Genomic DNA, 17,023 nt, shown 5'->3' on the forward strand with positions numbered 1-17,023 from the left:
GAATTTTGATCCAAAGCAGAAAGCAGAAAACCATGTTGTATAAGAAGTTATGTATAAAACCTTAACTTGATGTTATCTGGAAACAAATTCATGACTTAAGTGATTTTCCTGCTGTCTATGTAGAGGTATTGCATATATGTATCCACGCCTGTTGTGAACTGTGCATGAGCTTTATGAACAATGTGCAGTAGGGACACATCCCAACTGTGACATCATACAAATAAAAATAACAAGACAGGTGCCAGCAATTTAGCTTGATTTGAGATTAATAGATCACAGGTGCGAAGTTACAAACGAGACTCTTAGAAGGTGCTGAAGCAAGGTTGTTTTCTTTTTGCTCTCAGCAAATACTAGCATACATCTCAGAACATTTCTATAAATGAGGCCTCTGATGGTGTGTCCCCTTTATGTGTCGGCCTCCTCTCTAGAGAGAGCTCTGCAGCCACAGACCAGGCCTTCCACATTTAGTGTCAGCACTGTGCCAAACAGAAGCCGGTTACCAGCGATTTGTGGCAAACCACACCATTAAGAGAATCACCTTTTCTTTTAATTTCCACTTTATTCAATTTAAACGTTTTGTAAGTGTACTACACTGCTCTAAAATTCTCATTTCTGATGATATTACGCTGTGGACATGATACATAAAATAATAAACCAAATAACGAGACATGCTGCTGTTAATGAGCAACTATTTCCAGTGACGTCATCCCGGCAGGCTGGACAAAATAAAAACTTTTAGGGAGAAATTAGGTCATTTGTTAATCAGAGGAGTCATTGAATATGATTCTTGGACCCTTTTCTCAAATGGTAGCACAGAAGATGAGAAAGAAAACACAAACACCCAAAAGGTGACGCGATTACTTCATGTGCCCATTTCTCCCTGTGTCCTACTTGTTGACGCATTCTTCTTTTCCTAGACCAGATGTTTGGCCCAGCTGAGCTCAGTGTCCCAAACCTGGTAGCTGAGTGAAGAGGAGACAGGAGTGCAGTGAGGAGAATTCATGAAAGAAAAAGAAAGTGAGGGAAAACGAGGCACATGTGTGTACATGTGTGTTAGGAACCGTTCCCCACACATGTTCGGCTCATTATCCTTCGGCTGCAGCTCACTCTGCAAGAATGCAGGGCAGCAAACACATGTCCAGCTCCTAACCCCAAGTGATACATAAACACACACACACACACACACACACACACACTCACACACACACACACACACACACACACACACACACACACACACACACACACGTAGAAGCTCTACACTTGTTAATCACAGTGCCACACACCCCTACTTCCTGACAACCCCTCTATGACACCCCATGCCTCAGCTGGACCTCGGCAATCAGACTGTTTAGAGGAGGGGAAGAAAAAATCCTCCTAGACGTTTAACTGACACAGAAAAGATGCCATGGAGTCAGCGGAGAGATGCTGCTAATGAAAAGCACATGAGTGGATATGAGTGCAGTCATCTAAACAATAGCTGGGTGGGTGGGAGATGGAGGGGATGTGCAATTTCAGCTGGGCTTTCCCTAACAGAGGTCCAGTCTTCACAACATTTCTCAAAGCCGTCTGATATAGAAACACAAACTTGTGCATACACACAAATATGCATAAAATAACATACCCATGCACCCTTCTTTTTTTTTTTTTTTTTTTGTCCATTTGGGACAAACATTCTCATGCTATGCTGCAACAGAACAAAATAATAATAAACTTTGACACAGTTCAGACACATGAAAGAGCCCGCGGTCCTCCAGAAGGAATCGAGATTAAACCTCACTGGCCCTGAGCCGAGCAGAGGGGGAGAAAGAACCACTGTGACCTCCAGAGGGAAAAAAGTCAGGGAACAAACCCAACAGGCAGGCTTGTCCACCAAAGGAGCGAAGGAGGGAGGGAGGGGAGGGGAGGGGAGGGTTAGGGACGGAGAGAAACAGAGGAAGAGAGAGAGAGAGAGGGAGGGGAAGGAGAAGAGTGAGAGAGGCAGAGAGGAGAAAAGACACCAAAGTTGTGACTTGACAAAAGAGGGCAGGTACCAGAGGCAGGTAAGAAACTGTATTTGTTGTTTCTGATGGGGGGGGCTGCTTTAGATGGGACATAATCAATAAGATAAGCAAGCGGGCATGAGTGTGTTTGTGTGTGAAGCAGAGAGAGATGAGCACACAGCAGCGAGTGTGTGTGTGTGTGAGGGGGAATCCTGGCTCAGGCTCATGAGCCATGCTTGAGTGTTTCTATAGAAACGCTGCTGTGCCATAGTGTGAGTGGTACTCCGTCCTCCAGGGAGCTGCAGCAACACTGTGACTCGGCCGCTTTTCTCCAGTCCTGCCTGCGAGCTCACCTTGATTGGATTTTTCCATCAGTGCGTGAGGACGGCGGCTGCTGCAGCGCAGTTAAAATATGAGGAATGAAGCTTTAGTCACGCTTAAGAAAACTTGCTCACTTTGGCTGGTGGACAGGAATCTTTTATTTTGCAGCTCATCAGGTGGATGAGCGGTGGAAGTTATTTCAAGGCAGTGCACACACAGGACTCTATGTTATGTTACTTACTCTGCAGTGGAGTTGTAATCTAAACCATTTTGTCATCACAGATTCAGATGGATCTTATGTTCGGATTAGTGAGGCCAAAATAAAACTGATATTTAGGAAATGTGAAAAAAAATAATCTCGCTGCTCATGCATTTTTGGTGAATAACTGCATTGTAAGAGAGCTGAACTTAAAAAAAATCCTCTGGAAAGTGTGTGAGGAATGTAAAAGGTAAACAGAAATCTATTCAGGTTGAGCTGGCTGATGATCAGGACAAGAGAACAGGCTGCTTTAAGTTCGAAGGTTTCTGATTCTCTACTCTCTCTGCTTTAAACAGGATTATTTTAGTTCATTTACAAACTAATCATGTGTTTTAGTCAGTGCACTTTCTAACTGTTTCACTGCACATCCAAACTGCCACAGATGTAGATCCAATCTGTGCACAGCCACTGCAGGACTGCCCCACCCGCATGAGGAAATGTTTTGTTAATCATGTAATACTAATGCAGAGTATCTGCTTCCAGTTTATGCACAGCATACCAAGCTATTCCAAGTCCATCTTTACTATTATATAACTGCCCATAACTATGTTTCTGATTCATAGAGATGATGCATAACAGTCAGACGACATAATTTGGTATGATGTCACATCATCTTTTGTTTTTTGGAGCTCTCTTTGTAGTTGTGTTGATCTGTTCAAGATATTTCCAGATATGTGAGTCAGATTTCTGCTGTGCACGATGTGGCTTTTGTTCAGACTATTTCAGTGGTCTTACAAAACAGGGGTGATCATTTTTGGCTCAAGGAATCACAGGGCCTGTTCTGCCAGAAAAGAGAAAAGTGAATCAGAAAGAGCTCATTATCAAGGACTGAGGATTACGTTTTTTTTTTTACTCTCCTGACACACACGGACACTCTACAAACAGCAATCTGGAGCTCTGATGTTGACTGAGGATATTAATATCTCCCCTGAAGATAAATCAAGATTTCCACCTACTACGACTGGTGTTCTCAGGGGGGGGTGCAGGTCATATGTCACGACTTTCTGTGCGCTGGTGCCCCACCTCATACACCTGGTGCCCTTTTTATTTATTTTTTGCCCCTTAAACATCCTGAATCCGCCGCTGCCTACCACATATCTAAAATGTAAAGATACTGAAACTGTAGTTTTTACTTGTGAACATAGCTGCAGTTCAACATAAGTGGACATCTGTAATCATGAGAAAATAATGTTATTTAAGATGTTAATCTTGAGTTATGGTCTTAATTTGAGTGAAAATACATTTTAGATAAGGAAAACTGAAATGAGGGCTAGGATCAAAATGCATTGTTGACCTTGGATACATCAGCTGAGGAAACATTCCCACCATTAAGTACATTTATGTTGCCGTGTATGTAGCTCATATCACATAAACATCTGCTATACTGCTATAATGTGATCAAAAGCTCCAGGTCTGCTAAATGGACCTTGTGTGGTGTCTTTTAAAAAAAGGATTCAACTAAACGCACAATAATTGTTGGTTTTATAGTGTAGTTCATAATGACTCACATACTGTATATCTGTAAGTGAATCTCTTCAATGTATGATGAGGTGGTTTGTGACCTGCAGAGATGTCCTACAGGAATCTCTAATTGTAGTTCTCATACTGATCAGATTTGCTTATTTAGGTCACAAATAACAAAGCAATGACTCAGCCCCTCTCTGACTTTGAATCTTCAGTTGTTTGCCAGACCACAGGTCATGACAACAGCAGCATGAAGTAGAGCTGGTTATGGTTTTGAACAGTGGGCTGGGAGGCTCTGAGTGGCTGACAGGGAAAAGGAAGGGTAGTGCCAGGGAACACTGTCAGGGAAAAGTTTATTTTTCCAGGCGGGACAGATATTGGCTCCCAACCCCATTCCTGCCCTCTGATTCATATGTGATGTTTATCAAATTGGCCGGAGTCTTTACCAAATCTGAGCTGGAGCGATGTGATGGAAACTAGCGGTGCATTTGTGTGGTGATTATTTACAGCAGGCTTTACTGATGAGGTACAGAAACAAATGCACACAAACAGACATCCTGAATAATCTAAAACAAATGCAAGAAGTGGATTTATCTCCACTGAAGGGTAAATAGTTGTGATGCTAAGTCAAACATCTACATCTGTGTGTGTGTGTGTGTGTGTGTGTGTGTGTGTGTGTGTGTGTGTGTGTGTGTGTGTGTGTTGCAGCCTCTCAGCCTGAGGGCATGGAGGTCAATACATCGTACACACATGAGCTCAGCCAATATAAGTTGAACACATCTGCATCTTGCATCACAAGTCGTGTTTAAATAGTCATTAATTACAGTACACACTTTAAATAAACCTAAAACTGCTTCAAGATTCGACTTCCATGAGTCTGTATGCCACCAACATGCTAAAACATAACAGGTAATAGCATTAAAATACATGCCAGCTTTCAACCTAACTAACTGCTATTGATTAAGCATGGTTTAGAAGATACAAATGATCTCCATCTGAGTCTCGCTGGGATTTCGTCCAGTTTCCTTTGAGTCTCTGTGGGGTCAACGAGCCTTAACCTTCCAGACCATAAGTTTTTTCCTCCACAACTCTCCCTCTGGACCACTGCTGACAATAGAGCCTTTATCCTAACTCCTTTCCTTCCCTCCCTCTCATAAGCACTAATTTCCTGTATCGGTATCTGGCCCTCCTCCTCCTCATGAATTTAATCAAATTTAACAAAAGACTGCCTGCTCTCTTCCTCGTTCTCTTTCACTGTTATTACAAAACCACAAACCACCCCCCATCTTCCATTTGTTAAGAGTGGAAAAACATATCAATATATCACTTTTACATTATGACAACAACATACAGAATTTACTGATACTCTGAAAGACATTGGAAAGGTAAACCAGATTGCTCTCTTTGTGCACATACTTTACTTAAATTCAGCTCAACAGGACACTGACGTCATTTAGAGCAACAAACCACTTATGTAAGAGCACCACTGGGCAGCAATAATCTATGTTTGAATAAAAGTGCAGCAAATGTTTAGGCAGCAGACTGTTTATGGAGTCTACATATTGGTTTATCATTTACAGTCTCAGTGTTTTCATGGCAAAGTGGTTTTTCAGCTAGTTCACCAAACAATAGGTCAATGCCTCAATATAAGTTTATAGTCATGACATACAATGTAAGAAAGGTTCAGTTCTCCTGATTCTACTCTTGCAAATCATTTAAAGATAAAACCACATCAGCAAGGTGCAACCAACAAACAATCAAACAAACTAGCACGTACAAAGTGTGTCTGGGTTTTTCAGTAGTGCATCAAACTCCAAGTAGCATATTTAGTTCAAAACACAGTATTTCATGATTGAATGGTGACAAAAATGAAAAAAAAAATGCGATCATGGTTGCTTTGTTGTGCTTTTATCTGTAAAAAGACTCCTCATTTCACAGCAAGCGCCATTATTCCAGCAGAGATTCTGAGATGGCAGCCGTTTGATTGACAGCTCTTTTGAGTAGATTGGAGCTTCTATGTCCGCCCTAGAGCCTACAACAGCCAATTAGTGATTGTGTAGACCCGTGACCACTCTCTTTTCTTTCTCCCCTCTCCTGAGCCAGAAGCACTTGCAGAGCTTCTGACAGCTTGGGGAAAAAACATCAGCTTATAACCTTTCGAAGGACCCCAAAACCATGCCTGTACTCCAAAAAAAGTTCAACAACAACTTTCAATTTACTTTGTGCTGGACAGGGAAAGGCGTTTTGGGATCCTCTTACATACAGTTCCAGGGATAAGCACTGAGCCTCTCAACGCCTGCGAATCAAGGAAACAGGGTTTGTGTGCACACAAGAGTCAGCACTGACCTAGACCTCCCACACAGGGCAAGAAACACAAAAAGTACCATGTACATGTGTTTCTTTATTAAACTTCCTGTGAGGGAAGGATGAGCTGACCACGTTGGCTACCACAAGATAGGCAATCCTTTATTGACCTCCACAGGGAGAAATCTGTCATAAATGGCTAACCAGCAGAACCAAAATGATAGCTTGTGTGATGTGGGATTGCTTCTTTCTCTCTGTTACTGTAAATACAGTAGTATATCTGATCATTTTCTGCCATAGGACCATGAAGGCTGGCGCAGGACTCGTCTCTGCATTGGCACTGTTCCTCCTGATGGGGGCAGTGTTCACCCAGAGAGTTCGGCCAAAGAAACCCACCAGGCGCCCAGCCACCACCAAGAAGCCTTCTGTCCCCAAGCCTGCTGCACCAGCACAGCCAGAGCCCGTGGAGCCAACAGACTTCCCCCCACCCATCCTGGGCCCACCCTCCATGTATCCTGACTGCCCACGAGAGTGTTTATGCTCCCCAAGCTATCCCAACTCTCTCAACTGTGAGAACCGCAACATCCGTGTGATCCCTGTCATCCCATTTAGAACCCACTACTTGTACCTGCAGAACAACTACATCTCAGAGGTGACAGCAGAGGCATTCTCCAATGCCACTGATGTCCGCTGGATCAACTTGGCTAATAATCGCATTCATCAAATAAATAAGCAGGTCAGAAAGCTTCCTTGATTGAATGAGACCAACTATGTTTCTTCATTTTTTACCTTTTATCTGTCTGTGTTTTAAACAGGTTATTGTGAACGTAAAAGATTCTGAAAGTTAAAAAGGTCAGCAGAAGCTCCTCTCTCCCACAGAAAACACTGCTCCTGAAACGCCTTGTCAGTAATCTCACCTTTAATTCTGTGACTTTGTGACATCACACGATGTCACATAGTCATACATTTGCATAATGTGTGCCTAGGGGCTAGTTTGGCATGTAAGAATTGATTTAGCACAGCAGCTCTGTTGTTGTTGGTGGAGCTGGGTCAAGAGTGTGTGAGCTGACCAATCAGAGCAGACTGGGTATTCAGGAGGGCCTTAAAGAGACAGGACCTTAAACACAGCATCTCTGACAGAGGGAGAATACAGTGCTGCTGCACTGGACAGTATGAGGAAACTGATGTAAACATGTCAACCTATTCTATTAGTAACCCAGAATAAAATTATGAGCTTTAATAAGAATAATATGTCTCCTTTAATACTCATGGTTGTTTATACCATAAAACCATCTCGAATGTGTTTTTTTTTTTATATCTGTCTCTTGTGCAGGTGTTTGAGAAGATCCCAGCACTGCTGTACCTTTATGCACAAGGTAACCAGCTGAAAGAGATCCCTTCAAGTCTCCCAGCAAGCCTAGAGCAGCTCCGCCTTGGCAGGAATCGCATTTCTAAGATCCCTGCCGGTGCCTTTAACAAGATGGGGAACCTGACTCTGCTTGACCTCTACAACAACCAGGTAAACCTCTGTTGAAAGTACTTGATCATCTTACTACACTGTGCTGTTTATGATTGAGCAGTGTGTGATGACTTCTCTTCCAGCTGAGTGACAGTGACTTTGGAAGGAACACATTTAAGGACCTGGCGAGCCTCATGCAGCTCAATCTGGCTCGAAACAACCTGAAAAAGATGCCTGCTGGTGTACCAAGTGGCCTCATACAGCTTTTCCTGGACAGGAACAACATAGATGACATCCCAAAGCAAGTATTCATTGCACACGTTGTCACATAGCTGATGGCCATACATGCACACACTAATCTCATCCATTGTTCATTTGTACAGAGACTACTTCAAAGACTTCACTAAGCTGGCGTTTGTGAGGCTGAACCGCAACCAGCTGAGTGATAAAGGAGTTCCCAAGGCTGTGTTCAACGTATCCACCTTGCTGGACCTGCAACTGTCCCACAACCAGCTCGCTTCGGTTCCTCTTTTTAACTCTCACCTGGAGCACCTGCACCTCAACCACAACAGCATCGAGAGTAAGTTATCTCAGCAGAAATCAGAACCAGCTTAGCCCATAGTGATCAGATTCAAATGTTGGCATTATACGTTTCTGTAAATCACAGGAGGGTGAAATTTTTACATTTCATATGTATCATAACATCATTTCAGCAGTAGGTATCATATTATGTTCAGATTGCATTGATAATAGCAGACTTTCTCTTTGGGAGAAGAGGGGATAGTGGTGTTGAAAAACCTTGGCAAGATGGCTCCCAAGCAAGAGACCATTTGATAGCACTTCAACCAAGAAAACCGGCTTATATTAACAACCTTCTTTGTGGCAATAAAACAGGGACAATTTCCAGCTGAAAACTTTCTTTTCTGCACTGTAACCATGTTGTTATTGTGCCTAAATCTAGTTGGACCTTAAGTGCAGCTTTGTCACAACATCAAAATAAAAAACTAAATCATAAAATTGAATTGTTAAGTAGGGTAAACGTTAAGGTTTACAGACGTGTACACTGCCATTGTGGATAAAGTAGGTTGTAGTGAGACGAGACTTGTTTCATTCATTGTCTCTGGCGCAAATGTCGTTGGGTTAGAGCAGCTTTGGAAATCCTTCAAGCTCCAAATTTATCTTCCTAATTACAAAGCCCTTATAACTGAGTTCAGCAACATGGCTAGCCCCTTCCTTTGTTAACCTAATTTCCTCCAGTACACAAAGTCAGTAAAAGATGTACTTGGGACTAGCCCATGCCTGATATCTACTATAAATAGCTCCCTTCAATCTGCCCCATCTTATTTTAAACAGCCTCTTCTGAAAACACTTGATCCATTGCTTTCCAAAAACTACTGGCTGATATCTCAGCTGTCTTCTACCTCCTAAATCTTAGAGAAAGTTTTTGCCAAGCAGCTCACAGCTGACCTGACAGCACACAACATTTTAGATATATTCCAGCCTGGTTTTCATCTAAAGCATTCCACTGAAACAGCTCTTCCCAGAATCTCCAGTGACATAAGGACGTCTTCTGATGTGGATGAATGCTCTGTATTGGTGCTGTTGGAGCTTAGTGCAGCTTTTAATTCTGTCAATCACACCATCCTCACTAAAGGGCTTAGGCAGTGGGAGGGTGTCTCTGGGCTGGCTCTCCTCATATCTCTCAGATACACATTTTTCTGTGCTGCTTGCTCACTACAGGTCTAAAACTGCTGTTCTTTCCTGTGGTGGGACTGTGGGGTCCGATATTAATTGCTTTGTTTGCTTTAAAGGACTCTCTTATCATTGTTACGCTGATGATATTGTACTGTTTGTACCTTTTAAGCCTGATGAGACCAGTGGCACTCCCAAGGGGTACCATATGCATTATCATAGTCAATCTTTATTTGTATAGTGCCAATTCGCAACAAAAGTATTCTCAAGACACTTTCCAGTTGGAGTAGGTCTGGACTTTAGGACGGTGTGTCTTTCAGTCTTTTCAGATTGGTAGTGGGACGTTACATTTTTCAGGTGGCAACAAACATGACGCCACATGAGTTCTGAAGTTAGTACATGCCTGATAATTGTGTTAATGGGCAAGCGTTTGCTGACATGTTGACTATAAAACTTATTAATGCAGCTTTAACCTTCTGTAATCGCCTAATCACATCTTATTTATTTTGTTGATAAACCTAACTCCAAAACTTTCCTGAAACTGAGTCATTTGACACAAATTTGAGCAGTTGTGGTTTACTATTAATTGACATGTACTTGTACAAAGCTGATGAACAAGCACATTATGTAGCTTAGTTTGTTGAAACATGTTGAAATTTACAATGATCCCAGGCTGACACGCTGTTATTTACTGTTTCTGCAAAATGTTGAGGATACAGGACACAGGACATAGACTGGTTCATGTTTACTTTCCTGTTCGAGCCAACAAAGTGCTACTTCTGCAGCTTTGTTATGTTGTTGTTGTGTTTAAGAGTTTTTGCTGACAGGAAAAGCTTTGCTTGCTTCATTCAATTACATGCATTAAATCACCATTTAGGAATGAATCCTAATGTGAGCCGTTTATGTGATCATTTCCTTTTATTAATTTCTCCTTATTGTTTTGTCTGAAATGTATTTACCCTCATTTGTTTTATTTCTGCTGTACTGCTTGACACCATTTGTTTGCTTAACTGATTAACATCTTTTGTTATCTCTCTTGTTTCAAAGCACTTACGAATAGATGATGAGTATCACAAACAAGTAAAATAATCCTATTTAATGGGCTTTTAAAAAAAAATTCAATCAAGGAAAACATGACAAGGACTAATGACTATGTGTTTTCATGACAGGCATCAACGGCACACTGATCTGCCCATTCAGCCTGCAGGAGGACCTGAGCGATCTCAGCCTGGTGCCCAAACTAAGGTAGGTCACATCATGTCATGTCTTGGAACTCAGCAATACAAACTCAGAGTGGCACCTTTTGAAAGAAAGTGAATAGTCACTGTGATGGGATTAAGTTAAGTGCCCGCTCTGTTGTCTCAGGTACCTGCGTTTGGATGGTAATCACCTGAGCCCCCCAATCCCTCTGGATGTCATCATGTGCTTCAGACATCTTCGCTCCATCGTGCTGTAGGAGAACCATGCTTGAAGGCCTGTGGGCACGCACACACATACACACACACCTAAACACACACAGACACACACACACACACACACACACACACACAAATAGACACAGTACATATTGAATTTAACATGCTCAGTGAAGCACAATTCAACTGTACGTGAACTCCAAATAAATGAAAAAACTGTAAAGTTATTACGAATCTACAAAGAGTGGATATACCAACATTTAGGGTTAGGTTTTTGTAGGAGTTGTTTTTTTGCTTATTAAATTACAATACAAAAGTGAGTAAAGCCTGAAAATACAGGTACATTGACAGACATGCTACAGATATGGAGGGTAGTTATGTTCACTAGCAGATGAGTACAGCTGCCACCAAGGACAACACACAGACCTGCAGTGGATGCCAGAAGAACAAGTTTAAAACATTCTGTAACTACCATGTAGTTGAGACTGTCCCGAATGTGCCTGTGATTTTCAAGGTACTCCATGTAAAAATGTCATTTTATTCTTTTTATTCTTAGTCTTCTGTATATTATTCTTCTGTATAAAGAAGCTTTGTACAAATAATGGAAAATAAAACTTTTTCTTTGATCATTTGATCATGTTTGATGTTTAATTTAAACACACTATAAGGATTTTTAAGTGGTTATCAATGCAATGCTGGTGCCTCTATAAGACATGAGCAAATGAGATAATCAACAGATGGTTGGTTATTTCTGCATAGTTATTATAGTCATTCTTAATGCCTGTCATTGGTCAGATTCAGGTTCATCCAGTTTCAATAGGTCTTTAATTACAAATGTCTCTTATGGTAGAGTGCTGAGGAAGAGTCCAGGAGTCTCAGAGCCTGAGGAAAGAGGATGCTCTGTAGTCTGGTGGTAGGACACCAAAACAAAGTTTACTTTGTCCGAAGAAGCCACCAGGATAAAAAAAAAAATCTTTGCAGCAGCTTTAATTGAAATTACAAATTTCTTGTATGTGCTCAACTGGTAACTCAGTGGTTATCGACATGTCCCAGTCATTTGGGGAGTATATTGCATATGGAAAGCTGTGGAAAGACGAAATCTGGAAATGCTCAGAGGCAGCAAAGGATTGGCACTGCATTAGCAAAGATTTACGGTGGCTACAAGTAGCCCCTAGAAATTACTACTGAGTTAATGTGCTTTATTAACACACAGTGGTCCCCAACCTGGGGGGCAGGACCCCCTCGGTAGTCACAAAAGAACTCACAGGAATATTGTACTATTTATTATAATGTGTCTGTGATTATCATAACTTGGTGGATGATGTGAAGATAGATGTCTTAGACCAGTAGGTGTTATATTCACCTACAGTTTCCTAAAGATTCAAAAACTATCAGACTTCATTAGAAGTTTGTGCCAAAGCTTTGTGATGACCTCTAGTGGCTAGAAACGAGCATTAAGCATTCCTGAGCTGGGAAGTGCTGTCAGCTGTGACACTGACATGTTCACCTCCTCAAGGGAGATCTGGAAATTTTGCACTTCCCTTTTTACAGTATATTGCTATAGATGCCAATGATTTATCTTATATTCTTCCTTGAACATGGGTTATTCCTGTTTCCATTGGACTTTCCTGCTCTCAATTCTTTCCACTGCAAGTAATTTTTCAGCAGTAATCAAAAGTGAACTCAGCCTGACAAGCAGGTGAGCAGGTCCGGTAGGTATTTCCGATCAGGACTCGTCTGACAGGAGTGAAGTCACTTCTAGCAAGAGTGCTCCTTGAGGAAAATGGAGTAGGGGTATGTCTTACTCTGCACTGGGAGAGGTGTAATTTCCAGGATTTTGTTGAACAGTCACACAATATTTGAGAGCAGACACAGATATCAATCAGAAGTCCATGAGAACAAAAAATTCATTGTTATGAACAAACATCAGATGAAGATATTTTAAAAGATCATTAGCCAAATGATGCAGGGACTCATTTCAAACAAGGAACAGCCAGCTGATTGAATCAAAGCTGAAGTGGAATGACGACACTCTGATCCAGAGGATGACTCATGAAATAATTACACAGAGCATCACCAACAGTGAAGGTGTTTCTTCTCTCCCATTATTCCTTTTCCTTTTCTTCCAACCAGGTATTGAGACATCCGCTGGCATTTCCTCTAATAGTTACACACTTCCTCCTCCTGTAAACTAATTTGTGTGAATGTGCAGGTACTTGTCTGTGTGTTTGTGTGTGTGTGTGTTTGTGTGTGTGTGTGTGTGTGTGTGTGTGTGTGTGTGTGTGTGTGTGTACGCTGTGCAATACCTGGTGAAAAATCCCCCTCACTCCACTATAAGAGGAGACAGCATGGAGACACAGAGGCACATCTCTCCCAGGACTCTTCCTTTGAGTGACACACACACAGGTGAGTCTGAACACAGGTGGTGATGCTCAGGGTCATGGTGGTGGGTGATGGTGCCTGAACATATTGAAGACAACTTCAACAAGGATTGCAGAACATATATGGCATTAGAATATATTGATTGTTTTTTTCATCTGTTAAGCAAGATGCCAAACATTTTCTGGTTCCAGCTTCTGAAATACGCAGATTCTGCTGCTTTTTCTATTTTTTTTTATATCTTTATGAATTGAGTTTTAATGGTTTGGGGATGTTGTTTTGACAGGATATTGAATTGGTAAATTATTAAATCACAAAACAATATTATTATAAAATCATGCCTATATATTTTCTTGAAGATTTATTTTCTGCTTCTGCCTATTGGGCCTTTATTTAGATAAAATATGTCTGTTTAAGAAAACTATTTTCAATATACTTTTATCATAATTTTGCATAATGTCCACTGGAGTGGACGGATGAATATTCAGTCATAGAACAATATTATTCAAATCTGGTTAAAGTATTTCTAACATCTTATTATTAGTTGAAAAATATTTTTTTTTACTTTACCTACATGAAATGATTTAAGTTATTCCAGAGCTTCTTGGTACATCTTGTTAACCCTCCACCATTTTGAATTTATGATGCTATATCTCAAAACTACAATGAACAAGGAAGAATCAAATGGAAGTGTAGTGGCTGGAACATGGTGCTACAACTTCAGTGGTTCAAAATGGCTTTTACAAAAAATGTCTGTCGTCTGTGGTGGACACATGCATCAAAGAGTTAAAGAGTAAATAAACATAGATTCTTTAACGACATGTAATAATTGATTGTCATTTATCTTAAGAGATTTTAACTCACAAAATGTTTCTGTTAGCTTTCCCAGACGATAACCTCAGTGATGAAGATGCTGCTCAGCCTGCTCCTCCTCCTCGGCTGTCTGAGTGAACTCATCCAGAGCCGAACTTTGCACCTGGACAGCTGCTCTGTCAATGTTCACACACATGAGCTGCGCAAATATTACTCGACAATACGGTCAAATGCGGTGAGTTTAATACAGACACACTCTCAAAACTATTCACACAAAAGAAATCAACACAAATGACTTAAAATGACCTTAGAAATGACAGAAACTGTTCATACAGTAGCAACAAATGCAGCATAGTATCAGTTTGTAAAAATATTTGACATAATTTGTCTACGTGAACACAAATTTTGAATTGTTTCCATGTCTGTCAGCATTACTATCTTTTGTGTCTTCACAACTTGTCCTTGAATGAATGACACATTTATGAACTGTGCTGGCATTGCACAGAACTGGTCAGGGTGGATGGTCCAGGGCTGCCACACCAGAATCTGAGGTTCCCCATCCAGTCTGTGGCCAGGTGTTGGCAACAGAAGCACTTTGGTTAAAGGAGACCCTTTATACTCTGACTCTTTTTTATACAGCAGGTTGTTGTGAATGTAAGCAGCTCCTCTGTCCCACAGAAAACACTGCTCCTTAAACACCTCGTCAGTAGTCCCACCTTTAATGTGACTTTGACTGTGACTTTGTGACATCACACTAAGTCACCATGTCACACATTTGCTAAATGTATGCCTAGCAGCTTGTTTGGCATGTACAAATTGATTTAGCACAGCTGCTCTGTTGTTGTTAGCTGTGCTGGGTCAGGCGTGTGTGAGCTGACCAATCAGAGCAGATTGGGTGTGCAGGAGAGGGGGCCTTAAACAGACAGGAGCTAAAACACAACTGTTTCTTGTGCAGGTGTTTCACATTTCACAAACTGCTGTGATGTTGTGTTCGTTTATGAAATCTTTAATTTGACAGAAACTTAGCAGAGAGTCTTACTCGTTCTTTGTGGTGTCTGTTCTACAGATAGCAGGAGACAGTGAGGTCGGAGTGAAGCTCCTGGAAAAATCATTGATTAAAGATGTTCAGGTGAGTCTTTGCACTGTTCTTTGTGCTCTCTGTCTTGTTTTTTTTAACATTTCTCTGCCCTAAGCCATTCACAGCTCCAGGCTTTAGAAACAGTGTATGAGCATGTAACATGAGTGTGTGGGAGCTGCTGTAGTCTGACCTCTGTGTGCCTCTGTCAGGACGGTCAGACGTGCTGCTTCATGCATCTCGTGCTGCGTTTCTACGTTGAGAGAGTGTTCGGCAATTACGCTCCCTCTCAGCCACAGGATCAGCGCTGCTCCAGCGCTCTGGCCAACGCTTTTGTCAGCATCAGGAGGGATATACATAAATGTGTAAGTTAGCTGTTCAATGAGCTGCCTCATAAAATGTGATTCAATGAAAAAAATAGCGATGAGTCGTGTTAATAATTGTGTTTCGTTCTGTTCAGCACTGCCAATGTTCAGAGGACACACAGAGGAAAGTGGACTCCCTGCATGCTGAGTTTATCAAGGTGTGTACAGACAGAGCCCTCACTGAACATTAAAATCTCTTCATGTCTCACATTCTCACAGTGGACAGCAGAGGGCGCTGGAGTCATTTAATTAACGGTTTAAAAATGATGTCTTAGTTGGTGATCACTACTTAAAGGTGCCCTGAGGAGGTTTCTGATAAACAGTTTCTTTTCACCTTTAGTGTTTCTTAAAACAATAAATGGCTGTCTGGAGGTTATTAATAACAAACCTGTTTGCCAAATAGTTTAATTTATATCCATTTATAAGAGACAAAGAACATGATATGAATGAACTCAATATAAGTGTCACTATTTGTTTTATTATTGCTTTTATTATTTATTATTTATTATTAATTTTCCTTTGCTTTTATTCATTCTGTCATTTTTATTTAGAAATCACCTCTAAGCTTATTACTTTATTTAATTTCCTAAAGACTCATGCTGTCTCCACGTACGGAAGCCCTGAGGGGCAAGCGAGGACATTTATTTATTTTCTTCTGCTGATCCATTTTCTATGTCTGAGCTGAATTGTTTTCTGTTTATGACTTCAGAATTGGTGTTTTGCATGGATAATCTTAGAAAGATTATTTTGTCATCTGAGGAAACTTGTGACAATTTTTTTTATGTGTGAAACCGAGTAAAAAAAAAAATCACTTGATTTCACTGATTTTATTTTTCACTTGGCTTCACACATGAAAAAACAATTCTCTCCCGAGAAACAAAGAAAAACATTTCACGTGTTTTTTTCCCCAGGTCATAAACAATAACAACAGTTTCTACACATCATTAAATCACCTGCTCTCTCTTTTCTTTCTCCTTCCTACGAGCAGCTCGAAATAAACCAGGCAGCACAGAAGGCCGTCGGAGAGCTGGACACTGTGCTGGAGTGGCTGGAGGGACTCGGCCAGAAAACACTCAGATGATCAGACGGACACTGTGTAAAATCAACAAAACGATCCCAAAGTTTCCCCCGAGCTGATAAAGTAACTCCTGAGCTGACAGGAAGCAGAGAGGAGGATGGGAATTATTCACTTATCTTCTGCGCCATTGTGCATTTCTCTATTTTGTACTTGAATTAACTTAATGTGTGTGTATGTTATCCACTAATATGTGGACTAAATGGTTTTGATGCAATATTTATAATTAATATGACATAAAGTATTTATTTTTATCAAAAATATTTAGACAGCAGTTAAGGCATTTTATGTGTGTTTAAGGTTATTATGCAGACTACAGATATTGTTCAATTTCATCTTTTCAATATGAACGGTGGTTTAATTTCATCTTTTTTACTTTGAATGTTCTTAATTTCAACATCAATAAAAAAAATCTCTTAT

General features: G+C 40.9%; 2 protein-coding genes across 2 annotated transcripts; both read left to right on the forward strand.

The window, feature by feature from the left end:
• Window positions 1-1,941: 1,941 nt before the first annotated feature.
• Window positions 1,942-11,530, forward strand: prelp (proline/arginine-rich end leucine-rich repeat protein). Its single transcript, XM_084347993.1, has 7 exons — window positions 1,942-2,042; window positions 6,631-7,066; window positions 7,664-7,849; window positions 7,933-8,090; window positions 8,173-8,369; window positions 10,651-10,726; window positions 10,847-11,530. The coding sequence occupies exons 2-7, from the start codon at window positions 6,635-6,637 to the stop codon at window positions 10,935-10,937; spliced, it is 1,140 nt and encodes a 379-aa protein (XP_084204119.1). The 5' UTR covers window positions 1,942-2,042; window positions 6,631-6,634; the 3' UTR covers window positions 10,938-11,530.
• A 2,649-nt stretch (window positions 11,531-14,179) lies between these two features.
• il19l (interleukin 19 like) lies at window positions 14,180-17,023 on the forward strand (the record flags this gene model as incomplete). The annotated part of the gene is made up of 5 exons (XM_084348013.1): window positions 14,180-14,323; window positions 15,155-15,217; window positions 15,376-15,528; window positions 15,624-15,686; window positions 16,517-17,023. The coding sequence occupies 5 exons, from the start codon at window positions 14,180-14,182 to the stop codon at window positions 16,607-16,609; spliced, it is 516 nt and encodes a 171-aa protein (XP_084204139.1). The 3' UTR covers window positions 16,610-17,023.

The sequence above is a fragment of the Pagrus pagrus genome (assembly GCF_965226575.1).
Source record: "Pagrus pagrus genome assembly, chromosome: 3".
Classification (NCBI taxonomy): Eukaryota; Metazoa; Chordata; class Actinopteri; order Spariformes; family Sparidae; genus Pagrus; species Pagrus pagrus.

Excerpts from the sequence above, each read along its gene's own strand:
- prelp (XM_084347993.1), top strand. The coding sequence starts at position 6,635 with ATGAAGGCTGGCGCAGGACTCGTCTCTGCATTGGCACTGTTCCTCCTG. Across the intron at positions 8,370-10,650 it reads CAACCACAACAGCATCGAGA|GCATCAACGGCACACTGATC; the intron begins GTAAGTTATCTC and ends TTTTCATGACAG. Across the intron at positions 10,727-10,846 it reads AGCCTGGTGCCCAAACTAAG|GTACCTGCGTTTGGATGGTA; the intron begins GTAGGTCACATC and ends CTGTTGTCTCAG.